The sequence below is a fragment of the Lucilia cuprina genome, chromosome 4 (genome assembly GCF_022045245.1).
Source record: "Lucilia cuprina isolate Lc7/37 chromosome 4, ASM2204524v1, whole genome shotgun sequence".
Classification (NCBI taxonomy): domain Eukaryota; kingdom Metazoa; phylum Arthropoda; class Insecta; order Diptera; family Calliphoridae; genus Lucilia; species Lucilia cuprina.
Window position 1 is genome coordinate 35596876 of NC_060952.1, and position 16597 is coordinate 35613472.

Sequence of the window (16597 nt, forward strand, 5' to 3'; positions counted from 1 at the left end):
TGAAATTTGGACCAAGCATGTTTTTTGGTACAGGGACAAAGCCTATTGAAAATGGTTGAAATCGGTCCATTATTTCACCTAGCCCCCATACAACCGTACCTCTCGATTTGAACTTTTTATGCCATAATTACGTCAAATATTATATTATCTCTCTAAAAATTGGCATAAATAAGTTTTACATAAGTATTTATGACACTGCAGATTTTCGTAAGTATCGGCCCTTATTTGACCCTAGCCCCCATACAAACCCCCCTTCAAAAAATGTCTTAAACGTCTAAAATTGACTTGTAACCATTTGTATCGTAATGAAACTCAACAAAACTAACTGTTATTTAAAAATATATCTTTTTCACAAATTTACCAAGGATCGGCCCAATTTGACCTATATAAAGCCTCATTTAGAAATTTTAGTTTTTTTTTATCAATAAATTGCTTAAATATTTTGGAAAAATGTTCAACATAAAAGTTTCTTTATAAAAAGTAAAAATTCTAAAAATATACTCATGGTGTAGGGTATTATATGGTCGGCCATGCCCGACTATACTTTCCTACTTGTTATAATATAATTTTCGATGTTGATTTAGCTATGTCCGTCTGCCTGTCTGTCCGTCCGCAATTTTATAGATAATTCAAAAAAATTTGGTACATGATCTTCTATTATCCCAGGGACGAAGTCTACTGAAAATGGTTAAGGTCGGTGCATTATTTCTCCTAGCACCCATACAACTGTACTCCCTTATAGGGCTTGTAAATTTTGTATTCAAACTACACGTCGCAATTTTGTAGATAATTCAATGAAAATTGATACATGATCTTTTATAGTACCGTAAACGAAGCCAATTGAAAATGGTTACCATCAGTCCATTATTTTACCTAGCCCCCATAATTGAGTTTAATATACTCTTATCTCAACAAAAAGCTACAAATCCAACTTCTATAATAGCCGTGATGACCCTCATAGGACCTCATTTTTATAGCCCCTATATAAAGCATCCCATCAAAATTTTACTTAAAAATCCACAGTTTTATTAAATAATAAATGGCTTAAGTACAATTCAACTTAAATGCTATATTATGAAAATTAAATCACATTTTGTTCGTATACAGGTGTATGGTATTATATGGTCGACCTCGCCCAACTATAACTTCTTACTTGTTATGTTTAACATACTCGTATCTCGACAAAAAGCTACAAATCCAACTTCTATAATAGCCATAATGACTCTTATGAACATGTAGAGCCTCATTTGACCCTTGCCTCTATAAAAAGCCCCCCCTTCAAAATTTGACTTAAATGTCTACAATTTTATTCAACAATAAATGGCTTTAGTATATCTGAGGCAAGATACAATTCAACTTGAATGCTTTATTATAAAAACTAAATCACATTTTATTTTTGTAACAGGTGTAGGGTATTATATGGTCGGCATCGCCTGACTGTTTCATGCGAGGAACTTCTCGAGGAACTGGCATAAATAAAACAGTGAGACAAAATAATAATTTATGGAAAGTGACACTTTTTCTTCTTAAAATTTCGATGTATAAAACTTTAGCACACTGTATGACAAATGCGATGGACAAATTCTTGGATCAGTTTAGGATTTCATTCCTTAAGAAAAGTTTAAATTGGTCTCAGGGTATTGATTTTTTTTTTAAATTTTGTCAAAAACAATATTATTTTCAGTGTACATACATATGTATACCACTGTACACATCTATGTATATTAACCACATATTTGTCGTTTATTTATAAATGGATATTTTACTTCTTCTGTACATGTTCTGGTATTGTAATATAGATGGTTGGTTGGTTATGTGTGTTGGTAACAATCACATGTTGGTGTATGCATTTTAAATTAACGTATTTTTCTGTGAGTGACAAAACTTTTTTTCTGTTTCCTCTTTTGTTTATGAGTTGTTATAACATTTAATGACTCTCTACGTTCTTGTACGTTGTGTTTATTTTTGTTAATTTATTTGTACATTTATGAGTGTGTGAAGTAGTTTAATTTAATATTATGACAATTTCCATAAGGTTATAAGATATGTAGGAAACTTATTTCGAGCCACAAGTACAAATTGTTAAGTGGTATTACGACTAGGACTAATTTTTAAACTAACCTTTCTATTGTTATAAATATAAAATTTTTTACAACAAAACAAACTTTTGCTATGGAATTACCCACATACAAATAAAGTTTCATTTGTACTCGTAGAGGTTTCATTTTATTTAGCAATGACTGGTTAAAATTTATGTATTTTTATGTGTAAATTATGCACTTTAAGTGACGTACAGACAAGAGCAAAAAATAAATAAATAAAAACAAAGAAAATGTGATATAAAAACAACACAAAATAGTCTCATGTGTGTTGTTTAATAAAATGAAAAAAAAAAAAATACTATTAAAAAACTTTAAAAAACATATACAATATTTTTAAATAGAATTTAAAATTAACAAAAAACAAAATAAAGTAAACAACAAAAAAAGTTTTTATTTTTTCCAAGGAAAAAAATTTAATCTGTTTTTTAATTGAATCAAATACATAAATTTTATGTAATTTTTATGAGATCATGTCACAAAACATTTAGAATTAATTTAAAGCAATAAAATTAAATATTTAATGTCATGAAATATAATGAAAATTTGTATAAAAGTCCTTTCGTAGTCCTTAATTTTTTTTTTGTGAAGACAATTTTAAGCAATTAAAACAAAAGGATTTTATACTCTCTGCATAACAACCTCTACCAACAGTCACACAGTAAATGTTGTGGCAACTTTAAGGCTGAGGAAGGAAATATATTTTTTAAGAAAAAAAAATCTGTCCTTAATTTAACGTCCAAAAATATAATTATTTTTTGTCAGTTTAAGCAGCCACCAGCAGGAGCAGCAGTGCCATGAAAAAGGACCATGGCAAATGATAAGATGTTATAACCGTAGATTACTCACCTTTTTTTTGGTGAATGTCCGGACATTTTTTATATTGGATTTTCACTATTAAAAACTGAGTTTTAATTTATTCCATTTTTTTATTCGTGTTGTAATAGACAATATAAATTTTCTACTGCTAGAGGTAGACATGGTATAAAATTATTTTTGTGTTTTGTTTTTTTTTTTTTTGCAGGGTTTTACAGAAACGCTTTTAAAACATTTGACAAGCAAATAAATAAATTTTGTCAAAGTCGAATGACAGCAATTCATATAAAATGATGTTGTTATTGTTGAATACATTAGAATGCAAATAAATGTTGAATATTTTAACAGAACTGTTGGTAATGAAATTTAATTTATTTTAAAGACATAACAAATTACTATGACACTTAGTTTATGGGCAGAACACTTTCGATTAAATTTAAATTTTTTGCAAAAAAAAAGAAAAACAGAAGGGACTATTTAACGCCACAAAAAAGGCATAAAAAGCGTTTTTGTCCAATTTCAGGATATGATACTTTCTTTTGTGAAAGAGAACTTGGTCTCTTGGTTTTGACTTTTTTTTTACAAAAATTTTGTTCGACTTGTGTAATTTTCGAATGTTGTATTAGAAAACAATAATTAAATGAATGTTCAGTTCAGTTCAGGAATCAAGTTATATAGAAGTTTATTAAATTATTATAACTTAAAAAAAAGTTAAAATGTTTAAAAATATATTTACTAAATATTTTTCATAATTTATATAATACATTACAACTTCATTCAAATTATTTCACTGTGTCCTTTCTCACATTCAAATATATTTTAAAAACTAATCAATAAAAAATTTCTTAATGAAAAATATATTTTCTTAATAAAATAATGTCCAACATTTAACTTCCTTTTTTATCTATATTTATAAAACATCATTATACCATATCACTTTTTATTTTTTTTATTAAAAGATACATCAGTTTTATTATGACAATTTTGACATCCATTCAAAATATATAAACATTGACATGCTTTCATTTTAAATGCTTTTTTATATTTTGCTTACTCTTATCCTTCATGTCTCCTTCTTGTTTTTATTAATATATACATATAATTTTTTTTTAAATTCGTGAGCAAGCTACATAAAGTTTTATTGATTGTACAAGTCAATTTTATATGGTTCAAACATACTGCAAACGTAATCATACTTCTAGACACGAGCAAGACATTATTATTTCTTAAAAAAACATCTTATATTATTTTGACATGAAAATATTAGTAGTTAGTATTTAAGTTAGTTTAAAGCTGACCAAAATAGATGAAATGCATAAAGTTGGAAACTTGAAGAAAAAAAACGGAGAATGTGTGTCGGGTATGGTCGTCCATATGATATCCTGCCCATGTCATAATTGATTTGTTTTAAAAATAAACTATTTAATTGTTCAATTCACAATCGATGTTGTAGCGTTGTATGTCAGCAGCTGCTACAATGGTCATAATAATGTTGTTTTCTATGCAAAAGTTCTATACAACTCTTATGACAATTTTTCATATGTTTTTCGAATGTCGTAAGAAAATTCAGTATTGTCAATTGTTTATTTCAGCATATAAATAAAAAATTCAATCGATTTTGGCATAAAAAAACGATAAAGTGGTAACACAGAAATTACAAACAAACTGCTGTTTACCAAAACAAAAATCAAATTTTATTAAAGGCTGCTTATTTATTAGTTTTAAATGTGGAATACAAAAACCTGTGGCTACAAAACCTGTTCACAATCACTGTTAATACACTTTAGATACAATATACAACTTGATTGTGAATTGAATAAATTTGTTTTGTACCAAAGTATAACAAGTAGTCCGACTCTTTGTCAGCACTATCTAACTCTTAGCATGTGAAAAAGTGCTCTAAATATGTGTTAGTTACAAAAATGTATATGTATTGGTGCATTTTAAACACACAGAGTTTTATAAAAAAGTTATAATTTTAAATTTGTTTGAATTTTTAATACCAACAAATTCTTCAGTTTGCTCGACTATAGATTTTCTTAACTATAGATTGGTTGTGATTAAATGCATCATTGGCCAGTTTTTAAGAGAACCAAGTAATCTGTACCACATTTCAGTATTTTTTACATAAAAAATTATGATCATCGTGGTATAGAATAGGTTGAACATAATAAAGTATGTTAAAATTTTGCAATTTTTTTAAATAAAGCATTTAATTTGTTTTATTGTGGAATATTTTTACTTATTGTTGACAAAAAAAGAGATTTTCTACAAGAGGGCTCATAGGGGAGAAGGGGTAAATATGGGCCTATCCTTATAAATTTTGGTAGATGAATTTACGTCTACTTTAAAGTCATTTATGTAGATTTTAATCGTTTTATAAGTAATTATAAGTTAATTTTGACCTTCAAGTCATTTTCTGAAGGGGAGTCTGTATGAGGGCTAGGGTCAAATGAGGCCCGATCACAATAAAAATTGGTATTGTCATTTACTGATCTATAAAAATAATTTTTGCTGATTAGTGTTGACATTATAAAACATTTAACGCAATTATGAGCCTAAAGGCCCAATTCGGGGGGTACGTTTGTATGGGGGCTAGGAGAAATAATGAACCAAAAAAAAGAATATGTGCCAAATTTCATCAAATTATCTTGAAAATTGCGATCTGTAGCGTGCGCAAAAGGTTTACATGGACACACAGACAGACGGACGGACGTATAGACGGACATAGCTAAATCTACTCAGAAAGTGATTCTAAGGCGATTGGTATACTCTAAGGTGGGTCTAGTACCAAAATTTTTAGGTGTTACACACTTGAGCGCAAACGCATAATTCCCGCCCCACTATAGTGGTGTAGGGTATAAATAATCTGAATAATCCTTTCTCGATTCGAGAAAAATACAGAAACGAGGCACTGGTAGCAAGCAGAGCAGACTTTTTTACTTTGTATTGTCATGGTTAATGACTGCATAATGATTAGTTTTAATGGGTACAGTGGTAGTGGATAAAATATATCTCAGACATTCCAATCTCTTTGAGTCTTCAGCTTATTCGATAGATTCGTGTTTCGGTCAGAGATTATATATATAGTTGGGCATGTAATAAGCATGTAATGAGATCACCACAACATAGTAGATGTTCACGTAAAGCACTTCTTCTTACTCTTAACAAAATTTTTAAATGTTAATACTGGCTGTGGTTTACCCCTCTTCTAAATAAAGTATTAAAATTTGTAGATTATACTAAGTATTTAAAATATATGTAAATATGTATGCTTTTTAAATGGGTTTAGATAATCCATTTGTCACGAAAGCTTTTTGCAGCAAAGTTATGTCAGAAAAACAAAGTTATTTATTATATGAACCATTTATGATAAGGTTATATCTTTAATGATAATTTTCGATATAGTATAAACACGCCTATTCTGCTGCAATTAAAATGTGTTATATATGTACGTATATTTGAGCTCAATGACAAACTATGTCTTAAAACGCATTATGAGTTTTGAAAAAATCTGAAGATGCCTTTATTAATTTGCGTCAGTAAATTATATAATTCTTCCACAGTTTGATAGTTGTAATACTTCTAATGTTTTATTTTATAAATAGAATTGTAAGATAAAAAATGTATTCTAAAATAGAATTTAATTTTACAAAATTTCCTATAAGATGAGTCTAAACGTTTTCGTCTATAACTCATAAGGGAGGAAATAAAAATAAATGAAATAAAAAGGAAATCATTTTTATATTGTTTTAACTGGGTGTTTACGTAAATAAATTTTCCTATGACCTGCTATTGCAAAGTTAAAAATATCTAATATTTACTAATAAACAATATTGATTGAATTGTGAATATATATATAAAAAATTATGTCTAATTTTGTATATACAAACATATATGTATGTAGATAATCACATAAAAGAGTATTTTTAACACCTGACTTTCTATATCCCATAAAAAAGGAAAACAAAGAATATCAATAAATTTTATGATAAAGATTGTCATAAGTAAATATTGAAATCTTAGGGTTGGTAAATAAATACTGTTTATTCAGGTGTAAATTAGTAAAGATTTCATTGTGCTTTTCTTTAATTTTTAAGCATTGTCTTTTTTAAGGTCCTTTTATAAATGGGATTTTTATGTGTGCGTGTGAGTTTTAAATCAATTTAATGCTCAAAATCTATAAAATTGTTTATTCATTTCTCCTTTTTCAAGAACTATTTTCTTTTTACTTCTAAGCCATAATTCAGTTTTAGTAATTTTTTGCCTGAATACCTTATCGTACTTCTTACCCAAACCCTGAAATGTTTGGCACTTAGTTTTCTGCGTTTTTCCCCCTTTAACACGGGTTATTCCTTAGGAAATTGTAAGTGTGTTAATATCTGTATTTGTATCATGTACAATATGTGGGTGCGTATGAGCAAGTCTTTGTAATTTGTTTAGTAGCATGTGTTTTTTCTTTGTGTAAATAAAAGTCTTTGAAAATGCCATCAAAAAGGATTTATTATACCTTTTACAATTTATGACACAATGACTACAATGAGTTGTTATTCTTTGTTGTCGTAGGAAAAAATAAAGTGAAGGAAAGGGATGTAGTTTTTAAATAAAACAAAAAAAAAACGCCTTTCAAATTCCTTTAAGTATTTGACCACTTTTCTACCATTGGCCATTAAGTGGTCTAATCCCTAAGAAAAGTATACTGTTTGTTAGCTTTGTGTTGACCAAATACAATTTAAATTTAAATCATTACAAAATCCCAACATAAATATTTAAATAAATAAACAATTTATTGCACTTGCCAACATATGAATATTTATGTGTTTAGAACCGTAAAATAATTGTTACAAATACAAGATTAAGGCACACCAGATGGCTTAGAAAAATGGTAAAATAATGTGTCTATGAATGCATAAATGTGTTGCTGTAGAGAAAAGTCAAAGAATTTTCTTTGAATAATGTTGAACAAAAAGCAAAGTTTATTGTAAATTTAAGTTAGTGGTAAATGTTAAATTAATAACAACGTTAATAATTTTACACACTAGTAAAAAAAAGTAAGACATTATAGTCGGGCGAACTTAAAAGCCCTATTCGGCGACCGATCTTGACCATTTTTAATAGGCTTCGTCCTTGGAACAATAGAAGTTTATGTACCATTGAACTAAAATCAAAATTGTGACCTGTAGTTTGATTACAAAGTTAACATGGACGGACAGACAGACGGATTTACAGACGGATTGACAGACGGACGGATGGATGGACGGACATAGCTAAATCGACTCAGAAAATGATTCTGAGCCGGTTGGTATACTAAAAGGTGTAGGAGCAATATTATTATGCGTTACAAACAGTCAGCATACTATATCTTCCGGGAGCTCATAGCTATGGCATACAATTACTAGTAGGAAATTAAGGACCATTCCATTTATGATTTTCTTATTTAGTGTAAGAATATGTCACAAGAGCTATTCCTAAGTGAAAATCTATTCATATCTATTGGCTTTTCATGTTTTTAATAGGCCTTAAGTTTTTTACCTAATTTTAACACAATAATCATTTAAATGACCAAAATAAATCTACCATGAAACCTTTAAATTAACTCTATACAATAGAAATGAAAAAGTAAAAACAAATCTACTTAAGTAGTAAATAAATATATATTGTATGTAGTGTATAAAAGAGATTTACAAAAAAGAAAGTTAAGTTTCGTGTACAAAAGAAAACTTTTTGCAACAGCAACATTATGTAACAATTGTACTTTGACTTCGACTAATATTCGTGACTGGCACCTTAAGCAGAATTGCTATAAATGAATAAAAGTATTAACTTGTTCTTTCTTCATCTAAGATAAATATAGATTAAACCCCAAAAAAATTTTTATGTTTTTTTTATAGAAAATAAATAAATAAGAACAAGTAAGAGTTCTATATTCGGCTGTGCCGAATCTTATATACCCTTCACCATGATGTGTTTAAAGCCTTTTGTATGGCCCTTTCCGGGCCATACAAACTTAATTACATGTTCCTAGGTTCAATATTGTAGAAATTGTAAAAAGTACCTTTTGAAGAACGAAAAAGTACCAAGAAGTCCCCTTTTACTGGTTCTCACTTAATCCGGGATATACGAACTTAATAACATGTTTCTAGGTTCAATATTATAGAAATTTCAAAAAGTACCTTTTGAAGAATGAAAAAGTACCAAAAAGTACTTTTCATGGGTCCTCACTTAATCCTGGCCATACATACTTAATTACATGTTTCTAGGTTTAATATCGTAGAAATTGCAAAAAGTACCTTTTGAAAAACGAAAAAGTACCAAAAAGTCCCCTTGTATGGGTCCTCACTTAATCCGGGCCATACATACTTAATTACATGTTTCTAGGTTCAATATTGTAGAAATTGCAAAAAGTACCTTTTGAAGAACGAAAAAGTACCAAAAAGTCCCCTTTTATGGGTCCTCACTTAATCCGGGCCATACATACTTAATTACATGTTTCTAGGTTCAATATTGTAGAAATTGCAAAAAGTACCTTTTGAAAAACGAAAAAGTACCAAAAACTCCCCTTGTTTGGGTCCTCACTTAATCCGGGCCATGCATACTTAATTTCATGTTTCTAGGTTCAATATTATAGAAATTTCAAAAAATACCTTTTGAAGAACGAAAAAGTACCAGAAAGTCCCCTTTTATAGGTTCTCACTTAATCCAGGCTCTACATACTTAATTTCATATTTCTAGCCAATAACAAAACATTAGTGCTGCTCTCGCTCTGCTACTCTTGCTCTGCTGCTCTTGCTCTGCTTTGCTTTTATAAACAAATTACAATAACAATATTTACCGTATTGTTATGTATTTTGTTTTTGTTTTTTTGCAGTTTCTGTCTGAGCATGAATAAAAAATCTAAATTTTATATGAAATTTTCAGAGGTTGTCTCGGTTTTTTGCTCATATCTCCGTTATTTATGGACCGATTTCGCTGATTTTAAAAAGCGTTCTTGCCGGTCGTATGTCTGATAGAATTATGGAAGACGGACAGACAGACAGACAGACAGACAGACAGACAGACAGACAGACGGACATGGCTTAATCATCTCCGCTACCTATAAGGATCCAGAATATATATACTTTATAGGGTCGGAAAATTATATTATAGAAATTACAAACGGAATGACAAACTTATATATACCCTTCTCACGAAGGTGAAGGGTATATAAATATGTTGCAAATAAAATTATATTAATAAATCAATAAATTTGACACTATAAATAAAAGTGAATAAAAGTTATGTAAACATGCATGCACAAGTTAAGGGTGTTCTATAATTAGAAAGGCTCGGTTCTCACACAAAAGAAAACAAGTATGAATGTATAGTCGGGCGTAGCCGACCATATGTTACCCTACACGAGTCAGTATGTATGTTAAAAATGGGGATTATTTAAAAAAATGAAGCATTTGTTTTGTTTTTTTAATCTTATTTCGGAATATTTTTACTTTTTTTTTTTTTGCAAAAAAGAGATTTTTTAGGAGGGCTTAAAGGGGAGTAGGGAAAAATATGGCCCTATCCTTAAAAATGTTGGTAGGGGGAGTTAAGTCTTCTTCAATATTATTTATGAAGAATTTAAAAGTGTTATTAGTGTTTGTAAGTGAATTTAGACCTTTAAGTCATTTTCTAAAGGGGAGTTTGTATGGGGGATAGGGTCAAATGAAGCCCGATCATTACAAAAATCGGTAGTGTCATTTAAAGTTCTATAAAACTAAGTTTTGTCGACTTTTGTTAACATAATAGATCATTTAAATTAATTATAAGCCAAAAGGCCCTATTTGGAGGTATGGTTGTATGGGGGCTAGTCGAAATAATGGACCGATTTTAATCATTTTCAATGGGCCAAAAGAAGCGTTTGTGCCAAATTTCATCCAATTATCTTAGAAATTGCGGCTTGTACCTTGCGCACAAGGTTTACATGGACAGCCAGCCAGCCAGACGGACGGACGGACATAGCTTAATCGACTCAGAAAATGATTCTAAGCCGGTATATTTTAAGGTGGGTATAGGACGAATATTTTGTATGTTGTAAACATCAGCACAAACCCAATATACCCTCCCCACTAAAGTGGTGTAGGGTATAAATAGCTTTACATTCTAGGGTTATTAGGTTAGCAGGTCGTCCTCATGATAAGTTCACTGGGGACACACTTGGGTCCAATAAATTAATTCCATTGTGATGACTAGAAATAAAGATTACTTACTGTAGATTCTACAAATTTTAAAATATTTTTTTTGCCACGTCTTTTATCACATTTTCAGTTTTTTGTTTATACGTTGCTATCTAAAGTTCGACGCAACAAATCGGATATCTCTGTGCTTAGATTCAATTCTTATTCGACAGCATCACATAATGATATTTGAGTGATATTGTGGATTAAAATTGTCCATGTCCACCACCAAAATCTTATTAACTGTGATTTATTACATTTTGCATCTACATATCAAGATAGCCTGATAATCGTATTGTTCAGATTAGTCAATAGAATAATCTATAGTTTAGTTAATGTTCCATAAGATATTATTTAATTAAATAAGAGCCAGACTAGTCACTATCCCATACATTATTCTGTAATAAGTCATAATAATATCACAAAGGAAGTTAGGACACACATTTTGAAACCATATAATTTTTATACCCTTCACCTTCGTGAGAATGGTATATATAAGTGAGAATGGCATATATAAGTTTATTATTCTGTTCTTAATTGAAAAAAATATACCTTATAGGTATCGAAATACGTTTAATAATGTACGCCTGTCCCTCTACGCAACCACATTTTTTAGTTAAGTTTGTTTTCAAATGTCTGTCTATCATGTCGAAGTGTAATACTTGAACACCTGCCATTATGACATATTTCACGTTGGTCATTTTCAACCACTAGCTGAGCTTTTGCAACGACTACTATTGCTTCGCAGTGAAACCTACGGCGGCATTTACGGCATATATATAGATTTTCCGTACCAGTATAAATGGGCTTTGCTCAAGTAATCGAACTATCTACCTCTTGCCATAGTAGTATCGTTGGGAATTGATAGATGCCATGAGCAAAGTCAATCTATTCTCGACAAAGTCGCCCAAACACACGACTGAGATGGCTTCTGCTGTTGAGGAATCTGAGAAAGTATTAAGCTTACACCCAGATATCTCACCAAGGTTACAAATGAAGTAACTGCCATGGAAGTGGTTTCTCTTTACGGCAAGGCATTTACAGAGAAGGTGAAAGGTCGTTTCTTCCGTTTCCCTTTCCTTGCAACTGCGACAGCCTACTTGCATGTCGGTATATTACCGAAATGTCCCGCCTACTTCGGTTATTCAGGTGTATTGTGCGATTCTCATTACAGGAGGGTCACACTATCTTGGCCGCTTTACTTGTATGTATGTTATTAAACCTACTTTTAGCATTTTGAAGAAAGAGTCTGAAGATACTGCTCTTGATAAAACCTAACTGAAACGGCGTTAGATATAAGAAAGAGCAGATCCTGTTCTGGCAAGCTTATCTGCCTGTTAATTACCAAAGTAGTTTCTTTGCTACCGAACCCAGTCTTGACAGATACTTCTTGCATTGTCTTACTAATAGGGAAAAGATAGTATAAGAGTTTAGTGAATTGTCGTGAATATTGAGGTCAAGTTTTTATCCACATCTTTTTGATGGAGAATATAAAATAACAAAATATTAAGTTGTATAGTGTATGTATCGTACTACAGCATTTGTTACATATAAATTAAAGCACACACAATTTTTCTGTAATATTTAAATTACTTTCTTATACATTAGAACATTCCTCATACATTGGATATTGACGTATTAGACAATTTAAGAAAAGTTATTATTAAACTTCTCTTTCATTCAAACTTTTAAATGATTTTAAAGGACGAAATTATCAGAAAATTAAAAATAAAAATGTTATATAACTAGATGAATGTATATGTATACCGAATTGCTTATGTATGCAACGTTTTTTTTTTCTCATTTTGTTGTACAGTGCTATGACATATTATTATTTTTATATTTTTACATATTATATCTATTTTACCAGCTTCATAAAATGATTTATGTTTTAACAACAGTGTCGCCCCCATTAGAGTAAACCATCATTATAATCATTATTATTATTATCATTAGGGACCGTATGCAGATGACACCATTATAATTACAATATAAGGACGAATAATAAAAATAACTAAGATTGTATTGCTTTATCGAAATTTTATAAAAGCATAAATCTATATTTTCTGAGGTGGCAGGGTTACAAAAAGGGCTTTTTAAGTCAATTACAAGCATTATAGTATTGTTTTAAAAAGGACCCTATAAAGGGGACTATGCCCATTCTCAAAACCAAATAAACTGCATTCACTAAAAATATGTTTGTAAAATTTCAGCTTCAAGTTTGTTTTATTTGGCTTTGCGTTTTTACGCAGGCAGACAGACAGACGGAGATGGTTAAATCGTTGTAGAATCTGATGAGGACCAAGAAATTTTATGTTTATGGGTCTTGTATCGATGTGTTACAAATGAAAGGACAAAATAAAAATACCACCATCATTTCTGATTGTGGATATAGAAATACATAAAATTTCAGTAAATGACTAATATTTTATCAACCACCATCAACGTTACTATTGTCAACATCATCAGGCTTAAGCCACCATCATATGCAATGTTCTCAATATTATTTTATGAATATTTTAAGTTTATTTTTTATATATTGTGTATTTTCAGAGATTTAATGATTTAGTGATTGTATGAGTTAAAATAAATACATATATGTATATGTATGTATATAAATTTCTATATAAAATGTTTACTAATATAACGTATGTGTGTATTAGTATATGGAACAGATTATATGCAGACTTACCTCAGTGGATCTTTTATATGTATATAACGGTCTAAGGATATTGCACATAAATTTAATATGGACGCCGTTGAGCACATCACATCAAAGGCAACCCATGTATCACAAAATTGTGCACCAAAAATCCAATAACCTACAAAAGAAAAAAATCCATAAATTATGAGAAAAGTTTAGTAAATATGTATACATATTTTTATATACATACATAAATATTGTATGTGTGGTTCTGTAAATGTGTTAGTCTATATATTTCCTCAACAACAAAATATTAACTTTTAATAGTTTAGTGTAATTTAAATTTTACGTGAATCTGTTTTGCTAGTACATTTTCATTAATTATATTTAGAATTTATTTTGAAAGTTTTAAATTTATTTTATTTATTTTCTTAAAGACAATCACTTCCTTTTTGGATCGTAATATGTAAGAATGTTTTTTAATACTCTTGTCAGCATATGATAAACAATTATTAAAATTTAATTAATGAATTTTTTTACAAACAATAAGTTCATGTAAGCATTAATTTTAATTACTAAGAACATTAAGGATTAAAGTAAAAAAAATATTTTTATTTTAAACAATAAAAAAGTTAATGTTAGAAATTTTATAAACAGTTGTTAGCAAAACAAAAAACGCTGACATATAATTATCAACAATGCTTAACAACTCTTTATTATGTAAATCACAAGGACGACTAACTAAAGAACTTATACAAGTAAAGCTAATATTAAATCTGAATAAATCCTTCCGAATGAGAAAATCTTATTTAATCATACCCCCATTTTCACTATGTCTAGTTATTGTTTTACTGTAAGTTATAGTAACAGTTTTCGTATTAAAAATTGCCTTACTTGAAATAATAACTATCAGTTAAATGTTAACTGAAGGTGATGAAAATGGAAGTTAGTTTGTTAAATATTAACTGTTTTATTGAAAAACATTTATAAAAGGTGTATATGTATGAAGTTTAATTTATAAAATTTTATGATTAAGACCCTAGTTAAAATAATATTTTTTACCTTATATTTTTATATCCCTTTTTGCAAAGATATTTTTAGTAAGTGAAAGTTGTTTGGTGTTGAAAATTGGCAATATTGGTTTACGACTTCGCATAGCTCAGTAAAAAGTACTCTTCAGAAAATTACTTTAACGTTCATAACTGTCTAGTGGTAGCATAAACAACGGTGAAATTTGACGTAAAAATATTTTATAGGAATGGGAATTGACCCTACCCGCCATATAGGGTCCCCTTTAGAAAATGGCTTTAACGCACATAACTGTCTAAAGGAAGCATATACTAAATGCTAACTGTCTTAAAAATGCGAGTACAGCGAAGAAATACGAGATAAAATCAAAACAAGAGAAAATCTCTCTATCAAGTCATATGAACATCGGTTTATAATTGACCAGAAAATTACTTTAACCGAGTAAAAAATATTCTTGATTTGGAAACAATAAACATAACTACTGCTTCCTCTATTGCATCTTAAAATTATTGCCTTACAAACAAAAATTTGGAAGGCCTAAATAAATTTACCTCCGAACTGCTATTAAATCGCACACCACTATAAGGGGGATGGTATTATACGTTTGTGCTGATGTTTGTAATACCCAAAAATACTGGTTCTAAACACATCTTTAAGTATACCAATCGGCTCAGAATCATTTTCTGACTCGATTTAGCTATGTCCGTCCGTCTGTCCGTTCGTGTGTCCGTCCATCTGTCTGTCTGTCTGTCTGTCTGTCTGTCTGTCTGTCTGTCTGTCTGTCTGTCTGTCTGTGTGTCCATGTAAACCTTGTGCGCACGCTACAGGTCGTATCTTTCAAGATAATTTGATAAAATTTAGCACATACTCTTCTCTTGGTTCAGGGACGAACGCTATTGAAAATGGTTGAAATCGGTTCATTATTTCGCCTAGCCCCCATACAACCGTACCCCCCGAATCGGGCATTTAAGCTCATAATTACGTTAAATGTTCTATTATGTCAACAAAAATATGCAAAACTTAGTTTTATAAAACGATAAATGACACTACTAATGTTTATAGTGATCGGGTCTCAATTGACCCTAGCCCCCATAAAAAACCCCCCTTTAGAAAATGTCTTGAAGGTCAAAATTCACTTATAATTTCTAATAAAACGATTAAAATTTACATAAATAACTTTAAGGTGGACGTAAATTCCTCAACCAAAATTTATAAGGATAGGCCCATATTTACCCTTACTTCCCTATAAGCCCTCTTGTAGTAAATCACTTTTCTTTGTCAATAATACGTAAAAAATATTACACAATACGGTTAAAGATCATATTAAATGCTTTATTTTTTAAAATTATCCACTTTTTTAACATAATGACTGGTGTAGGGTATCATTTAGTCGGCAATGTCCGACTATACATTTATATTTGTTTTGTATTTTTCTATATTATTTGTGGTGAAAATTAATATTAATTCTGTAAAACCAGCACAATTTTAATAGTGTGAAATATGAATTCCTTTAGCAGAGCGTAAGTGGCTTAATAATAGCAGTGTAGTGGTGAAATTTATCATAAACAAGTTTTATACCAAAAAATCTAAAATCACTTTGAAATCTATATAAAATTTACTATATAACAAACAAATTACAAGACCTTCCAAAATTTACTTTAATTTAACGGCACAAAATTTAATGATGGCTATAAAAGATTCGGCATATAATACTTTTACTTGTAAATTGTTATAAACTTTGCAATATAACTAAATTATTAATTAATGAAGAAGCTTATATGTAATTTTTTTACACTACTTCC

The 16597-nt window shown here is 29.6% G+C and overlaps 1 protein-coding gene across 2 annotated transcripts in view; it reads right to left on the minus strand.

Annotated features, from left to right (window-relative positions):
- Nucleotides 1-16597, minus strand: part of LOC111681530 (dopamine receptor 1) — a 129232-nt gene that overhangs the window by 26602 nt on the left and 86033 nt on the right. For both annotated transcript variants that reach the window (XM_046948646.1, XM_046948645.1), the window contains exon 5: nt 13815-13944. In XM_046948646.1, the coding sequence (XP_046804602.1) occupies nt 13815-13944 (130 nt within the window). The remainder of the gene's footprint in view (nt 1-13814; nt 13945-16597) is intronic.